The 18,558-nt window shown below is 45.4% G+C and overlaps 1 protein-coding gene across 1 annotated transcript in view; it reads left to right on the forward strand.

The window, feature by feature from the left end:
* Positions 1–10,038: 10,038 nt before the first annotated feature.
* The window catches only part of LOC309452022 (uncharacterized protein), a 44,174-nt gene continuing 35,654 nt past the window's right edge, over positions 10,039–18,558 (forward strand). The window contains 6 exon segments of the mRNA XM_082076702.1: positions 10,039–10,333; positions 13,982–14,096; positions 14,364–14,537; positions 14,666–14,772; positions 15,287–15,424; positions 16,204–16,349. Of these exon segments, the coding sequence (XP_081932828.1) occupies positions 10,131–10,333; positions 13,982–14,096; positions 14,364–14,537; positions 14,666–14,772; positions 15,287–15,424; positions 16,204–16,349 (883 nt within the window). The 5' untranslated portion in view covers positions 10,039–10,130.

The raw sequence follows: 18,558 nt of genomic DNA on the forward strand, positions 1-18,558 counted from the left end.
GTCACAAAGTCACAGACTCACAGAGTCAGAGTCAGAGTCAGATTTACAGTCACTTAGTCACAGAGTCAGAGTCACAGTCACAGAGTCGCAGTAACAGTCACAGAGTCACAGTCACAGAGTCACAGGGTCACAGAGTCACAGTCACTGTGTCACAGTGTCAGAGTCACAGAATCACAGAGTCACAGAGTAATAGTCACAGAGTCACAGAGTCACAGGGTCACAGAGTCATAGTCACTGTGTCACAGTGTCATAGAGTCATAGAGGCACAGCGTCACAGTCAAAGAGTCTCAGTCACTGTCACAGTGTCACAAAGTCAGAGTCGCAGAGTCACAGAGTCATAGAGTAAAATTCACAGTCACAGAGTCACAGTCATAGTGTCACAGTGTCACAGAGTCATAGAGACACAGTGTCACAGTCAAAGTGTCTCAGTCACAGTCACAGTGTCACAAAGTCACAGAGGCAAAGTCATATTCATGGTCACAGTGTCACAGTCATAGAGTCTTAGTCATAGCTGCTTAGTCACAGAGTCACAATAACAGTCACAGAGTCACAGTCACAGACTCACAAAGACGTAGAGTCAGAGTCACAGAGTCACTGTGTCACAGTGTCACAGAGTCATAGAGAGACAGTGTTACAGTGACAGTCTCGTTCACAATCACAGAGTCACAGGGTCACTGTGTCAGAGTGACAGTCACAGAATCAGAGAGTCACGGAGTCAGAGTAACAGAGTCACAGTGTCACTGAATGACAGAGACACAGTGTCACAGAGTGACAGAGTCACAGTGTCACAGTCACAGGGTCATAGAGCCACAGAATCAAAGTAACAAAGTCATAGTCACAATGTCACAGTGTCACACAGTCACAGAATCAGAGTCACAGAGTCACAGAGTCAGAGTAACAGAGTCACAGGCATAGTGTCACAGTGTCACAGAATCGCAGAGTCACAGAGTCAGAATCACAGAATCAGAGAGTCACAGAGTCAGAGTCACAGTGTCACAGAGTCACAAAATCACAGTGACAGTCACAGAGTCACAGACTGACAATAACAGTCACAGCATCACAGTCACAGAGTCACAGGGTCACTGTGTCACAGAGTCTCAGTGTCATAGTCAAAGAGTCTCAGTCACAGTCACAGTGTTTTACAAAGTCACAGACTCACAGATTAAGAGTCAAAGAGTCACATTTACAGTCACTTAGTCACAGAGTCGCAGTAACAGATTCACAAGGACACAGAGTCACAGAGTCACAGTCACTGTGTCACAGTGTCACAGTGACAGTCTTGTTCACAGTCACAGAGTCACAGGGTCACTGTGTCACAGAGTGACAGTCACAGAATCACAGAGTCACAGGGTCACTGTGTCCCAGAGTGACAGTCACAGAATCGCAGAGTCACAGAGTCAGAGTAACAGAGTCACAGTGTCACTGAGTGACAGAGTCTCAGTCAGTGAGTCACAGATTCTCAGTCAGAGAGTCTCAGTCACGGTCACAGTGTCACAAAATCAGAGTCACAGTCACAGAGTAACAGAGTCAGACTAACAGAGTCACAGTTACAGTGTCAGAGAGTCACGGAGTCACAGCGTCACAGTCACAGAGTAACAGAGTCAGAGTAACAGAGTCACAGTCAGAGTGTCAAAGTGTCAGAGATTCACAATGTGTCACAGTGTCATAGAGACACAGTGTCAGAGTCAAAGAGTCTCAGTCACAGTCACAGTGTCACATAGTCACAGAGTCACAGAATCAGAGTCACAGAGTCAGAGTCACTCAGCCATAATCTCAGAGTAACAGAGTCACAGAGTCACAGTCACATAATCACAGAGTCACAGAGTCACAGGGTCAGAGTAACAGAGTCATAGCCACAGTGTCACGGTGTCACAGAGTCACAGTGTTAGAGTCACAGAGTCACAGTCACAGAGTCACAGAGTCACAGTTTCACAGAGTCACAGTGCCACTATGTCATAGAGTCTCAGTGTGACAGTCAAATAGTCTCAGTCAGAGTCCAGGTCAATGGAGGAGTTTGCTTTAGTCGATGAGGACTGGGTTAGGGAGCAATTAAATAGTCTAGACATCCATGAATCCATGGGTCCAGATGGGATGCATCTGCGGGTGCTGAGGGAGCTGGCTGAAGTCATTGCTGGACTGCTCTCCATCATCTTTGCCAAGTCTTGGGAAACGGGAGAGGTGCCTGAGGATTGGAGGAAAGCAAATGTCACTCCAATCTTCAAAAAGGGCAAGAAGGAGGACCCGGGTAATTATAGACCGGTCAGCCTCACCTCTGTCCCTGGGAAAGTAATGGAACAGCTTGTCCTTGGTGCCATCTCAAGGCATATCAAGGATAAGAGGGTTATTAGGGGCAGTCAGCATGGCTTTACCAAGGGTAAGTCATGCTTGACCAACCTCATAGCCTTTTATGAGAATGTAACCAGGTGGATGGATGATGGCAGAGCGGTGGGTGTGGTCTACCTTGACTTCAGTAGAGCCTTTGACACAGTCTCCCACAGCATCCTCACAGCTAAGTTGAGGAGGTGTGGTCTAGACAATAGAGTAGTGAGGTGGGTTGCAAACTGGCTTAGGGAGAGAAGCCAGAGAGTGGTAGTCAATGGTGCGGAGTCTAGTTGGAGGCCAGTATCTAGTGCAGTGCCTCAGGGGTCAGTACTGGGGCCAATATTATTCAATATATTCATTAACGATTTAGACGAGGGAATAGAGTGTACTATCAACAAGTTTGCTGATGACACTAAGCTGGGAGGAGTGGCTGACACGCCAGAAGGCTGTGCTGCCATCCAGCGGGACCTGGACAGGCTGGAGAGTTGGGCGGGGAATAACCTGATGAAATTTAACAAGGGCAAGTGTAGAGTCCTGCACCTGGGCAGGAACAACCCCAGGTTCCAGTATAGGTTGGGAGATTACATATTAGAGAGCAGTGTAGGGGAAAGGGACCTGGGGGTCCTGGTGGACAACAGGATGACCATGAGCCAGCACTGTGCCCTTGTGGCCAGGAAGGCCAATGGCATCCTGGGGTGTATTAGAAGGGGGGTGGTCAGTAGATCGAGAGAGGTTCTCCTTCCCCTGTACTCCGCCCTGGTGAGACCACATCTGGAATATTGTGTCCAGTTCTGGGCCCCTCAGTTCCAGCAGGACAGGGAACTGCTGGAGAGGGTCCAGCGTAGGGCAACAAAGATGATTAAGGGAGTGGAGCACCTCCCTTATGAAGAAAGGCTGAGGGAGCTGGGTCTCTTTAGTTTGGAGAAGAGGAGACTAAGGGGGGACCTTATTAATGTCTATAAATATATAAAGGGTGAGTGCCATGGGGATGGAGCCAGGCTCTTCTCGGTGGCAAACAATGATAGGACAAGGGGTAATGGGATCAAGCTGGAACACAAGAGGTTCCACTTAAATTTGAGAAGAAACTTCTTCTCAGTAAGGGTGACAGACACTGGAACAGGCTGCCCAGGGAGGTTGTGGAGTCTCCTTCTCTGGAGACATTCAAAACCCACCTGGACATGTTCCTGTGCGACCTCACCTAGGTGTTCCTGCTCCAGCAGGGGGATTGGACTAGATGATCTTTTGAGGTCCCTTCCAATCCCAAACATACTGTGAAACTGTGATACCTTAAGACCCTTCCTCTTTATTAGAACTGTCTTAATTTCTCTTTAGTGCTCCAGCAATAACACCACCGATCATGGCATTACTAGGGGATTTTTTAAGTTGTTTGTGCCTTTTTGCTAATCTCTAATAATCTCCTCCTCTTATTCTGTGTGTGTCAGAAAAGATAAACTTGATGCTTGAATGACAGGCTCTTCAGGCAGCAGAATTTGATTCTGTGAAGCCAAAGCAAAATAAATCTTTTCTGGTTTCCATTTTAGCACCAAGTCTGAGGTTTGAGCTTTCCTTGGGAAAAGGAGAGTAGTCCAGAGTTCTGAGGCACATGACATGCCTTTCTGAAGAAGCTCTGTAAACACATGGCCTTTGTGCTAAGGTGTTCATGACCTTCTGTGTATCCATAGACATTTCTTTTTCTTACAGAATGCCACTAAAAGCTTCTAGTCAACTTGCATTCTTTATACTTGAACTGAATCAGCAATTTCTATTCCCCTCAAATGTATCGATCTGTTAGGCACATCTTTGTCCCTTTGCGTAGAAGCATAAATAGCAGTGTTGATTTGAAAACTTTTTTTTTCTTGCAGGAGATGCACAACTGTTACAGAAGGTGTGAGGGTAGGATTTTTTTTTGTGGTGGGCACCAGGGGAGGTATTATAATATAAAATATGTGTAATGAACTCTGGAGGACCTTTGGAAGAAAGTTGTAGGATCATTGTGTGTGTGTTTGTGTGTGTGTGTTTGTGTGTTTGTGTGTGTGTGTGTGTCTTATCCCTCAAAGTTTCAACCTCATCTTATCACTTCCGCCAGCTGCAGTTGCTGTTCTTGGTTACGTTACCTGAGGTGTGTTGCACACTCTGCATTTACCTTAACCATAGATCTTGGATGGGGAGAGGAAGACCTTAGACCTCTTTCCATATAAGTTACTGCTCTCTGTTGCAGTGTTGTCTTTCTAGCCACCTTAGACTTTTTCCTTTGCCACTGTTGCTTTCACAGATGCAAAAGCTGGTTTGGACACCAAAGGACTCACACCGCACGTGGGAAGAACAATTGAAGACAAGATCCCACCTTGAGGAGCGTGTTGCTCAGCTTGGCAGGGAAAAGGCTGAGCTGTTGGAACAGCTGAGCCCAGAAAATTCTCCAGATACCCAGCCAATACCCAGGAGAACCGTGTTCACCTTTTTGTTGAGTTCTTACATACTCGGCTTTTTCCTGGTATCCCTGCCGTTCAGGTTCTGAGAGTCTTGTGATTTGGCTGTCATCCAGGAAGCAAATAAAAGCTAGCTGGGTATCCTTGTGTGAATTCTAGATTGGTTCTGCTGGAAGAGTTCCCAGCATGGTTTGCTACCAGTTGAGCACATCAAGCGAGGCTGCAGTTCCCCAGTTCCTTCTTGATACCTTCTGCTCATCTTCTGACCCCTTGTTTCCTGGGCAGAGATAAAATGCTTCATGTTTGCAGTGCAACGTATGGAGGAGCTGCTGCATGTTTTCAGAGTAGCAAGAGCATGTAAGCCTTGCAGAAAAAAGCACTGAAGGGATTCAGGCACATGAACAAATGAACTAGTGCTTGGGAAACAAGAAATGGCTGACAGTTTCCAAGGGGCAGCCTTTTGCTTTTTCTCCTTTTCTGTAGAGGAAAAATGGAAGCACAAAGTCAAAACAGGTGCCAGCTCTCCTCTGGTTTAACTGTGAAAACACCAAGAGGACCAACATGTGAATAAGTAAATACTTGCAAAAAATATATGAAGGTAAGGGCAGAGGGGAATAAAACATTGTAGAATTCCAAAAGATCGAATACCTCTGCAAGCCCTTGCATGCTGGTTGTTTGAAGATCCTGTGAAAGCTTTAGATTGACCTATGTTCTCCCATGATACCTACGTAATTCCTGCTGTGAGCAGAGGAACTGCCAAAAGCACTCTCCAGCATCTTTTCTACCTTTTTCTCTTGAAACATTAGAAGAGAATGGCCTTTGCTTTGGTGAGGGCATCTGTTTCTGTTGCTATGTATTAACTTGTCTGATGTGAAACCTGAAGTGATTAAATGTTCTCAGGAATTCTGTCCCGTGTTATTCTGTGGAACTTGGCTAACGGGTAGAGATGTACTGCAGCTTCTCTGCAGAGAACGCTGGATGCACATACTGCATACAGAAGCTGTTCCTAATCTTTGTGTGTCATGTATCTTTTCTATTTCGAAAGTGCGAGAGTGAAAAAGTGAAGAAGCTGGTAGAGTCGAACCACCCAGTTTACCAGCGTTTAGACCACGAAATGAAAAGAAACATTGAACCGCAGAATGACTGTGAGAGGTATGGCTTTCTAGTATATTGAAGAGGTATCCATGAGCAGAAGTCAAGCTTTATTGAACTCCAATGGAAAAATAGGTTTACATAACTCTTTGTGAGCAAATAATGCAGGCCTCATGTTAGTTCTTGCAAGGCGCTTCTGTGCATGAGCCCATAGTTTTCAATAGCTGCCAAAAGAACTGCAAATGCAGGTCACTCTGTGTTCTCCTGGGGGAAAGGAAGTCCTTTATTCCTCTTGTCTTGTCAAATTGGGACCCTCCAAGTGATTTCTGGCTCAGTAATGCTGGCTTTTCTCATTAATTCCTGGTGTGTCAAGCACATTAAAGATGAAGCAAGGCCATTGTGCTGGGTTGGCCAAGATAAGGCTATTATTTCCACAGGTAGCTGGGGGCATGACACAGCCAGGACAGCTGACCCCAAAACTAGCCAAAGGGGTATTTGATCCCGTATGAGGTTACACTCAGTAAGGGGAGCTGTTGGGGCGTGGTGGCATTTCTCCTGCTGGTTGCGGGGCTGCGGGTGCTCCGGGCCACTCGGTTCTCTCTGGACCACGCAATTCGGTGCTACTGTGTCTCAAGTGCGACCTGCTGCCCAGGAAGGGGGGAGGTTTTGGCACGGGCTGTGGTTGGGAGTTCACAATTGCTGCTTAAGAGACCTGCACTCCAGGATTACCACATGGTGAGAGATTTGTGCTGTGTGTCCCTTGCTTTGTATATTCTTTCAATATTATTGTTATTGGGGTTTTGTTGTTGTTGTTTGGGTTTCTTGTGTTTTTTATAGTGGTGTGTGTTTGTTTGAGTTTTCTTCTTGCTGTTCCATTAGACATGAGTTTTGCATTTTGTGTCCCAATTCTCCTCCCCGTCCCACTGGGGCAGACGAGGGGTGAGCGAGCAGCATGTGGCTGTAGCTGCCAGCTGGGGGGTGGGAGGCCTGGGGCTAACTACAACAGACGTGTCTGTGCGGTTTACATGAAGAGTATGTGAAAAAGGCTGGTTGTTCCTGGTTTCATTGTTTTCTTGACTAATTTCCTCTGCAGCCTGAAGAGACTTCTGAGCTGAGCTACGAAGAAACTAAAGGTGTATGAAGGGAGAGAGAAAGAGTCTCAGCTTAATTTGCAGGAAGAAATGAAGAGCAGGTGTTCTGAAATGGCCAGTGAATTTGGCAGATAAAGAGCAAAGGTGAGTCCTGGTTTGGTTGGGTTTTTAGGTGGTGGTGGTTTTCAATTTGAAACCTGTTTTATTATTTCCCTCTACTACTTTTCATGTTCTGGATTTTTTTGTTTTCTTTTGTTATTTCTTGGCTGTATCCTGGAATTTATTGACTTTTCTTGATGCTCCTTCTACTGTTACACAAAACTGCAGAGTTTCTAGAGGTGTTTTTGATGTCACTCGGGCTGTGCAGTAGCGTGTAACCTTATATCTACTTCTCTGTTCATTACTCAGATTTTTTGCTAAAGCAGCCACGTTTCAGAGCTGCATATATTTTGAGAAGCGATTGCTGCAGAATGAGTGAACCGCCTTTGCGGTGGCTCATTTTTAATCCAAAAGTTAGCAGTGGTTTTGTGTTTCTGTTGGAAGGAATCCTATCAGAAATGATGTGAAAGCTGTTTTTGTTTTAAAAGAGCCTGGTTTCACTTTGATATAGTGCTGGATCAGCAGATGATAAACAGAGTCTTGATGGCCAACCCCTTTACTGTTTTTCACAGAACTGACTTCTTTTAGACCCCTCTGAGTTGTTTTTTCCTTTTTTTTTTTTCTTTCTTTTTTGCTGTCTACAGGTTGCAGAACTTTCCCAGCAGTTGGAGGCACAGTCTGAAAAATGCAAGGAGCAGGAAGCTGAAAATAAAGATTTGCAAGAAGAGATGTCCACCATGCATGAGAACCGCCAGAAACTGGAGAAAAGCAAATGGCAGCTGATAGAAGAGGTGGCTAACCTGAAACATCGTTTGGAGACTAGCATGGTGGATCACAACCTTATAGAACAATATGAAAAAGAAGTCGAAGAACAAGCAGAACAAGATATAAGACAAAAACTACAAGAAGTCAATCTATTTTTGCAGGTAAGTGAATTTCTTGTGTGTGCCTGTAGTCTCAATTATATCCTTCTCTTGTGGTGATAATTTTGTAGTATGTTATTTTTGGTTCCTGATTCTGTGTGTTAGTGCTGTACTTCTACTGTCCTTCAGCAAAGACAGGAAATACGGCTGGGCAATGGTGCTTTCACGTGTGAGTAACGTGCCTGCAGGGCGCTGAATGCAAAGCTTGCCCAGGGTGGCTTTCTGTTTTGCAGTTCTTGGGCGGTATCACTGTCTGGCCTTGTTCTTACTGTTCATCCTTGAACTCAATATTGACACTTAGAGTTGTCATGGCCAGACATACAGGTCCTGCTTTGTCATTGTCCAGGGGAAAGCGCTCAGAAAAGAAGTCACTGAAGTTGTACAGGGGGTGGAGGTGAGGGACTTATTTTAGACCCCTCTGAGTTCTTTTTTTTTCTTTTTTTGTTTTTTCTTTTTTTGCTGTCTATAGGTTGGTGAACTTTCCCAGCAGTTGGAGGTAGAATCTAAAAAATGCATGCAGCCGGGAGCACAAAATCAGGATTTGCAAGACGGCATGGTAGCTGATCTCATAGGGGCCACGGAGCAGCATCACAGGCCCTCAGCAAGAAAAGCAGAACAGGTCTGGTGACAGTGAGCAGGGCGGCCATGACCGCAGGTCACCAGGCCAGGCCATACGGACGGGTACGTCTACAGTTCAACCAGACGTCACGTCCATGGGTGAGGGTCAGGGCTGAGAGCAGTGAGGCTGGCACAGGCCTGGCTGCAGCTTCAGGCCTCGCCAGCTTCTTCTAGGCCTGGCAGATGAATTCCTTCTCAGGAAGAGAGGGAAGTAACACCGCCATAACTCGGAACAACGGTATGAAGTTGGCTTTGCCCAAGATCAGCCCTTGATCCCCATCTTAGGCATGAATTGAGCAGGAGGCAGTTCAGCTTTGGCTTTTCTGAATGGTGTCCTGCTTTGCAGGGCACAATGTGGTAGAGGTGATGCAGAAAAAAAAAAAAATCTGTAACATTTGCCACCAGTAGCTGTCTCTGCCCAACTTTACTTAGTCACCTTGACTCAAAAGCAGAGTTTCCAGAAGTGTTTTTGAGGTTGCTTTGACTGTTCAATAGTGTGTAACCTTTTCACAGAATCACAGAATGTTGGGATAGGAAGGGACTCAAAAGATCATCTAGTCCAATCCCCCTGCTGGAGCAGGAACACCTAGAGGTTAGGGTTACACAGGAAGGCGTCCAGACAGGTTTTGAATGTCTCCAGAGAAGGAGACCCCACAACCTCCCTGGGCAGCCTGTTCCAGTGTTCTGTCACCCTCAATGTGAAGAAGTTTCTTCTCAAATTTAAATGGAACTTCCTGTGTTCCAGTTTATATCTATTGCCCCTTGTCTTATCATTGGTTGTCACTGAGAAGAGCCTGGCTCCATCCTCGTGACACTCACCCTTTACATATTTATAAAATGAATGAGGTCACCCCTCAGTCTCCTCCAAGCTAAAGAGACCCAGCTCCCTCAGCCTTTCCTCATAAGGGAGATGCTCCACTCCCTTAATCCCTGCTTCTCCACTCATTCCTCAGGTTCCTTGCTAAAGCAGCTGTGTTTCAGAGCTCCTTTCATTTGTAGAAGGTATTACTGTAGAAGAAGTCAACTGCTTTTCCCTATTTTCACAGCTGAAGACACCATTACCAATCAGATGCTGGCAAAGTCCCAACTCCAGAAAACAAGGAGCAGTTCTACTGAGATACGTACAAGTAGGACTGATAAATAAACCAGGACATGAATTGCATTGGAGATTTTGTCCATAAACAGCCTCACACATAACTATGGCGGCCGCCCCTCGGCTACTTAACGGCGCCGCTAACGGCCACCACGCTCTCGAGGCGGCGCACGCGGGGAGCCGGCCGCGCGGCGGGCAGAGCCAGCCGTTCCTCCCGCCACCGCCCAACCGCGCCTGCGCCGTCGCGTGGGGGGCGGTGGCCGTTAGCGCTGTTGCCGTTACCGGGGCAGCGAGACGCTGTTCTCTGGACACCCGCCCCTCGCAGTTCGCCGCGCAGCAGTAGTAGCGGGCGGAGGCCGCTTGCGGGAGCTCCACTCTCCCCTGTCCCAGTCCCCGACTCTGCCGGCCGATTGCCTGCCGCCGTTGCTCGCCTGAGGCGGGACCGTGCCCGCGCCCCCGCTGCGCGATGAAGAGGATCTTTGGCTTCGCGTGGAGGAAGAAGGGGCAGCCGCCGTCCGGCGGCGCCTCCCTGCCCTGCCCCGCCGGTGCCTACGACATCCAGTACAAGGAGTTGAGCAAGCTGCACCGCGCGGCTGCCAGCGGAGACCTGGCCAAGCTGCGGCGGCGGCTGAAGAAATTCAGCATCGACGGGCGGGACGAGGAGGCGAGGTAAGGGGGGAGCAGCGCCGCAGGGCGGGGGCGGCAGCGGCGGGAGCCTCGAGGTGCAGCCGCAGCCCCCGGCAGCGACGCGGCGCTGGGGACAAACGGCCGCGTCGCTGCGAGGGGCGGGAGGGCTGGTTCTGTCACCGAGCTCGGCCCTTGTGCTGCCAGAAACACTTCTATTCGACCTAGCATCCCACTGTCGCCTTTTGTCCCGGTCTCGTTTCCCGGAGTCGTATTTCCCTGCGCAGGGGTGGAGGGGAGCTGGCAGCAGGAAGACGGGGTGCACAAGGGACATCACAGCCGTTCTCCAGCCACACTCAAAAGTCAAACTGCAATGGCATGCATCTCCGTGTATCTCTAAGGGCTCGGCGTGCAAGTTTAGCAGTTGAGCCAAAAAAGCTGCCATTCTCTTACCAGGGAGTAACTTGTGGAGAGGTAGGCGCTGCAGTTAGGAAAGAGTTCTAGTGCAAAATGACTGTGTTTTATCTTGGTTCTCCATGCGCAGTTGCCTGATACGTCTTTTATGACTGTGATGTGTCAGCCAAAGCAATAGTCTGATTTTGGGTGGCAGGTACTTAGTTGTTTGTTCTGAGGCTTTCGCACAGCTAATTGGTGCCTTGGCTTGGAAGATCTGGGCAGCAACTTGCAGGAGAAACTGCTTTTTCTGGCGGGTGTTACTCTGTGGGTTTTTGAGTCAAGCATAGCAAGTGCTTGCAATTATATTTTAAGGAGAAGCCCTGGGCTGCAGCATAGCTCTTAGTGATCCATCATAAGCATAAGGGAATCAGCTGAAGTTTTGGGTCATGTATGTGTCAATACTCTAATGCCTTTTTTTTGAAAAGTCTTGGAGTCAAAACCTTTATGACATTCTGAAAACATGCTGATTTTATCAGAGTAGCTCAGCATCTATCGCAAAGACTGGACTTTTGCCAGCCAGCTAGCATACTGCCCTGAAAGCCCTTAAATGGGATGAGTTCAACAAGGTCAAATGCCAGGTCCTGCGCTTTGGCCACAACAACCCCCTGCAGTGCTAGAGAGTGACTGCTGGGCACAGAGTGGCTGGAGAGCAGCCAGGCAGAAAGGGACCTGGGGGGACTAATTGACAGGAAGCTCAACATGAGCCAACAGTGTGCCCAGGTGGCCAAGAAGGCCAATGGTATCCTGTCCTGTATCAAAAATAGCGTGGTCAGCAGGACAAGGGCAGTGATCCTTCCCCTGTACTCTGCATTGGTGAGGCCACACCTGGAGTATTGTGTTCAGCTCTGGGCCCCTCACTTCAGGAAAGACATTGAAGTGCTGGAGCGGGTCCAGAGAAGAGCAACAAGACTGGTGAAGGGACTTGAGCATAAGACCTATGGGGAGAGGCTGAGGGAGCTGGGCTTGTTTAGTCTGGGCAAGAGGAGGCTCAGAGCTGAGCTCAGCACTCTCTAGAACTACCTGAAGGGCAGTTCTAGCCAGGTGGGGATTGGGCTCTTCTCCCAGGCATCAGCAATAGGACAAGGGGACATGGGCTTCAACTCTGCCAGGGGAAATTGAGGCTGGAGATTAGAAAGAAATTCTTTAGGGAGAGAGTGGTCAGGCCTTGGAATGGCCTGCCCAGGGAGGTGGTGGACTCGCCATCCCTGGAGGTTTTTAAACTGAGATTGGACATGGCACTTAGTGCCATGATCTAGTAAATGGACTGAAGTTGGACCAAGGGTTGGACTTGATGATCTGTGAGGTCTTTTCCAACCCAGTCGATTCTGTGATTCTGTGATTAAATACACCTATATTTGTAGGAGAAGCAAGAAAGAGCATGGTAAGCATACACTTCAGTAATGTGTGGTGTGTGCCTTTGTGTTGCCAGTTAGGATTTGTTTATGCAGTTGGCGATGAGGGATGCAGTTTAAGGTGGTCTGAGTGCTTTTTGTGCACACTCCAGCTTCCTGAGTCAAGGTGCCCAATGACATTTGTGGAAATAGCTGCTGAATGTTTATCTTTTTTTCTTACTACCCCTTCTCTTTGACTGTGGCTGATTCAGTCAGTCATCAGGTCTTAGCAGACCCTGTTAGGAAATTTGGCCGGTTTTAGATTTTAAGTTCATCTTGTCTAGAAAGCTTTGTTTCCTCTGGAAAGGTTTCCTTCTGTGTGTCATAGTACTATCAGTGTTATAACTAAGCAAATAAAGTAACACACTGTAAAAAGAAAAAAAACCCAAACAAACACAAGAGAAAGTAGTGTACATACATAGAGCACTGTGATGACTTTGGCATGACAGTGCCCAGTGCTGAAAAGCTCACCTGAGAGGAATTCAGTGGACAGTCTGCCTGGTTGCTGCAACCCCTGTACACTATACCAGCCATGAGGGTTGCAGGCCCAGCTGTGCCCTCTTAAGTGCTTGTGGCTGTGATATGTGTTGTGAGTGACCATCACATGCAGTTGTGTTTCAGAGCTTCACTGTGTCCTCCAGGGACCGGTAGAGTTGACATAGTTGGAAAGTGATGTAAAGAACAAGAAACGTGACTAGTAATGGCTAAGGTGTGCATTGTTCATATGAGTATCTCTGTTCAGCTCCTCAGGATTTCCAAAAACAAAATCTTGTACCAGGGACATGGCAAGTATCAGACCTACAGGCTCCTTGCATAAAGAAGGTGCTGTAGCCCACAGGACCTCCCCAAAACTGCACCTGGAACAGTATCAGTTAGGAGTGGGCAGTTTTTCAGAGGTGGTCTCCTTCTCTGTTGGGACAGGTGTCCTGCAGAGCAGCAGGAGCTTTACCTTCTGCACTGAGTGAAGCTTGTGCTGCTTTCTGCCTGTGATTTAGAGGGAAACACATGCAAGGACCTTCTGGGTGATTGTGTCTTTGGGTACAACTAGGCTGATTAATTGACATCAGACCTAAAATGTTCTGTGGCTTGAAGGAGCTCTTTTCTTTCTGACAAGACTTTAACTTGAAGAAAAAAGTTTCATTTTCTTATGCTGGTCATGTACTGTTGAAATACAATATTCCTTCCTTGAAGAGGACTTCCTCTGTAGTAGGCTTTTTATGACTATGATAGTTTAACATGTCGGGATGGTCAAATATTACTTTCCTGTAGTCAGGATTACAGAGTCTTGCTCTCTGGTTTGCTACATGTTATCAGAGGCACTTAGGTGCATGTGCATCCTTGTGTTTGGTGCAGTAGTAAACATGCTAGGAAAAAAAAAAGAAAGCAGCATAAATTCTCAAAGCGCAGGGAAATACTAATATTCTTGCTGTAAAACCCACCTTCTACATTTCTGATACGCTTCCAGGATGTGAATAATCACGGAAGAACTTAAGAGTTTTACTTGCTATAGCCCTCAGATGCTCAGGCTTTGGTCTCTGTTGTTGTGCCTTGTGTGTTGTCCTGCTGGATGCAGCGACCAACGCCTGGGCCCAGGCATCTGTTTGTGCAGGGTCAGTTTTACAGTGAAGGAAATGTCACCTTACAAAGTGGACTCTCTGGAAGGTTTTTGCTAGCCACCTCAGGCATATGGTGTGCAGCGGCTGCTACTTGTAATCTTTAGCTGTTACAAAATCTTTTCTTAAGCTTACTTTTTACAAAGTGAAGCTCGTGGTCATATCAATTTATCCCAGCCTGAAATATTTCTTTAGTTGTCTGCCTGTGCTAATTTAATATATTTAATTTTTAGGACACCTCTGCATCTCGCCTGCGCAAATGGCCATGTGGATGTTGTTACACATTTGGTAGAAAGCAAGTGTAAGCTAAATCTTCTTGACAGTGATAACAGATCAGCCCTGATGAAGGTATGTGGAATATGTTATGTGCTTGTAAGTGGGGCTTATTGATTATGCACTAAATGATGTATCTGGCAGGACTCTTTACACAGCCCTATGTAGAAACATGCATATTGTGGTGGATTGGCATGGAATAGGCATATGTTACTGTTAGGGAATAGGCTGCATGAGCTAATCTTAGAAGGTGCTCTTATTTTCCAGCGTTGGCAAGCTGGGGGAATGGTAACAGAGTGAAATGTAAATTCTGGAAGTTTTTCCTTTGTGTGTTGTTCCCAGGCAGTACAGTGCCAGCAAGAAAAATGTGTGGCTATTCTACTAGAACATGGTGCTGAACCAAACCTGCCAGATGCTGATGGCAACACTGCCCTGCATCTGTCTGTCATCTCTCCTAATACAACTGTGGCAGAGCTGCTACTTGATTATGATGCCGATATTGAGGCCCGGAATAAGGTAAATTTTTGTATTTGTTAAGGAAATTCTTTCAAGAAATTGCATTAACATTAATATTTCTCTTCAAGGTTGTGTGGTTTTTTTTTTTTTTTTTATTTTGAACTTTATTTATTTATCTGTCCTTTCAGGAGGGATTTACTCCACTTGCTCTTGCTATCTCTGAACACCAGGAAGAGATAGTAGAATTTCTCCTTGGGCACGGAGCTAACGTGCATGCTCGAGATCAGCGTGAAAGGTGAGGGGTTAGTCAGAACACTACATGAGTCTCCCTAGTACTCTCTAAGCTGGATTGATGAGAGGCATGAGAATGAGCTCTTAAAGAAAAAAATCGGGGACCCACACGGAAAGAGCTATTTCTGTGTGACTTTTGGAAGCAGGTCTGCACTTGACTGCTGTCATACCTCAGTGGATGCTTTCTGCATTGAGTTTGCAAGAAGGCATTGGCTGTGATGGCCCTTCTGGCAGGAAACATGCCATTAGCTCAGCAGTGTTGCCTCAGTTTGAAAAAAACATCTCATGTGCAGCAGCACAGTGTTGTCTATGTGGAAGCTCTGTGTGAAGATTGAACTTCTGTTTTGACTTCCTCTCCCGTTTTGCTGTTGTTTTTAATACTTAATGAAAAACACTTTTTCTTTTGTTCATTTTGAAGTAATTGGACAATACTGTTTTTTGAGAGCAAATAGGAATAAAAATAATTACAGTGTCTGTGTGAAAGGATCTGTTTTTTTATCATATTTTGGATGTTTCAGAACACCACTTATGATTGCTGCTTCTGATGGGGAGCTTAATTTGGTCAAGGTGCTTCTTCGGTATGGTGCTGATGTTTCCCATACAGACCCTCATGAATGGACAGCTGAAGATTATGCTGTTATTCATGGATATTCTAGGTAATTTTTTAACTTTTTCTAATGATAAAGTTGTCAGTTATCAGCGTGGCTTTGGAACATCTTTGGTAACAGCTCAAAGGTTTAATGGTGTGTTGAGACCCGTCTAGATGCTGTGCTCAGTGGCATCTTCCAATACGTATCGTTCCTGTGTCTAGTGTTAATTTGGAAGTTGAGGAAAATTTCCGCCCAGAATTCTCTCTTAGATTTCAAGTTTTGTTGCAAAGCTCCCATTTGACCAATAAAAGCTCTAAAAAGTGTCTGTATCTTACTGTTATCCAGTGGTGGAACTTGGCAAACTGAAATGCATGTAAACCCTCTCTCCAGACCAGCACTACTCTCCAGACCACTTCCATTACAATGCCCACGAACTACCAGCCTTTTATTTTAGAGGAGGTCTAACTGATAGCCCTTTTGTTAAAATGTTAAGCAGTTTTAATCCTGTCTGCATAGCTTTGTTCATGTGGGTGTTCCTTCTCTAAGGTGGTTATGTGTGCTCAAAAACCAGGCTGAAAAAATGTACCAAGCAGGAGTTAATAACTTTGTTGGGATGAATATCCGTCTCTAGAATTAATATGACTGTAAGAAATATTGAAGTATGTAATAGTCATGCCATAAGTTCTGTGTGTATTACCCTGAGCAAATACATACAAGTATATTAATTCATATGGCTATGAATGTGCACAGGATGGATAATAAATGGCTGCTAACTATTCTGTTAGATGGTATAAGCAAGTATATGGTTATTTTTGCCAATATATTTCCTTTCTTTCTCTCTACAGTCTTAGTGAACTACTGGCACAACACGCAGACTCAGAAAACACAGCAGAAGCTTCTGCAGGTGCTGCACCAGGCCTCCCAGTACTTAGCATTCCTCCCTGGGCAGGAACTGCTGGCACTATGTTGGGTGCACCTGCTGTGGACAGAGGTAGGATCCTTAATCATGGAGGAGCTCAGGAGGAAAATCACTATGGCCTTTTCTTTAGGTGTTTTGTATGTTAACACTTGTTGTGTTCACCATTGACTTCAGTGGAGGTGTCAGAGAGAGTAGGACAAGAAGTTTTGTGAATGCACTTACTTGTTGCTAGTTGGAGATGCTTCTCGTCAGACTGTGAATGGGATTTTTGTGTTACGTGTTCACTTACAGCTTGTTCCCTTCCGCCTGTCAGATTGCCCATCTCTAGATTGTTTTTCTAGAGAAAGAGAGAAGTGGGACAGGGAAGAAACTAGGCGGGAGTGGTTTTGTTTTTCAGATGTGTACTTTTACCTGTAGATGGCCATTCAGATTGTGAAAATCCAATCGTAAAAGCAGTAGGTTCATCCTGAGTAGTTCTTCATCTTTCTGTAGTTAGGAAGTAACAGATGAGTTAACAGGAAGATATGGCCTGTTGATTTCCACGGAGTTTGTGTGTCTTTGTGTTGACTTTGTTAACAACAACAATGCACTGTGTATACTGTATCTTCTTGGACATCGTTTGATTTACAATGAAAATAATGGGTTTCTTTCACTTGCAGTAATTTTATGAAATAAACTTAAAAAAATCTGTATTACCTCATGATCCAGAAAAAAATCAGCTAAATTGACCTGTGATAAAAAATAATTAACTCTTTCAGTGAGTTTTTAAAATCCAGTCTATGCTTATGAGCATAACTGTAGAGGAATCTTAGAAAATTAATATTTTCATGTAAACAAAATTGTTTGTCTTGAACTTTATAACTCAGGCCCTACAGTGGGAGGTTTTATTCTTTCTGTTTTTTTAAGGGTGTTATATCAGAACTATGTGGCAAATGGGGATATTTTTCCTCATTGACTTTTCCAAGATATGAGAATATGGGAATTTAATTTAGAGCAGTTGCTTTGATCTAGTTGGAGATTTGTGAAGTTTCTTCATAGACTGAAGGAAGATTTTCATTGTGCGGTGCTTTTTTTGTGGGTGGTGGTGGTGTTGGTGTTGTTTTAAGAGCTTGGTACAGGTAGTTTAATCAGCAAAATATTGCTTTCAGCCAAACAGCACTCTCTGTTACTGCTTCCTGTGAATGTAGATAATTGCTGTGATACCACATTGTAGTGGCTGATAGGCCTGAGTTATTATTTTAAAATATGACTTGAAGAATACTATTGGGTGATTCTGAAACTGACATACCCTCAGTGAAAATAATTTGCCCCATTCCTTGAAAATGATCATACTACTAATACAAGTCCCCAATATTATGGGAAGTCTTTACTTCTTATGTTCATTTGAAGAGGCATAATAAATGCGAAGAGAATGTTATGCAAGTTAAGGACCTGGAAGGAGAAAGTGTGTGCTGTTCTCAGTCTGCTTCTAGTAAGGCTTGGTTTTCTTCTGAGTAGCATGGATCCTTTTGACCTTGTGCTCAGTCTCTTGGAAGATGACCTCAGCGTGTTGAGAGACATGAGTAGCATATAGAGGACACTCATTGGCGTTAATTCTGCAGTGTCTGGCTTGCACCTGCAAAGCACATGTCCTGCATCATGATAGTCCCTTTGATAAGCTGCATAACAGGCTTTGAAGCCTGTGTTAGTGGAGAAGCTGGGATGATCTTGACCGACCAGAGAAACACCCACTTCAGAATTACTTTATTTTGCTCTTCTCTATTGTTTTCCTGGCATCTTCAGTGTTGTCCTTATCCCTTTTGCTGGTTTTGTACTTGTCAAACATTCTTCAAAATATTCTCCTCTAATGAGCAAGTCAGCATATTTAAGAAGTTGGCACAAGCTTATTTGATTGTTTACTTCTTGTCAGAACATGAACCTTTCTATTAATCACAGGCGAGTTTGCAAAAACCTCCAAATGAATGGCTTCCAGCCCTAGCATATTGAATGACAGACCTTTTGGATTTGAAGTTGGAATTTCTTTGGCAAAAATAACAATTCTGCAACTTTTCTAAAGGCAAGGATTCAGATTTCCTGTGTGTCTGCAGTGGCAGCTTGTTTTAGCTGCTGCACTGCCTATTAGCATATTGTTCCTCCAGTGTTTCCCTGAGTCCCTTCAGACACTGTTGGTTTTTAATCGTAGAGCTCTTGGAAAATAAGTGAGTGCTTCAGTGTGATTTACATCTCCTGAGGTCAGGAAAAGTTGTCCTGTATCACTTTTGAAGAAAACCAAGAAATGGAG

Source organism: Streptopelia decaocto (genome assembly GCF_964273445.1).
Source record: "Streptopelia decaocto genome assembly, contig: HAP1_SCAFFOLD_263, whole genome shotgun sequence".
Taxonomy (NCBI): Eukaryota; Metazoa; Chordata; class Aves; order Columbiformes; family Columbidae; genus Streptopelia; species Streptopelia decaocto.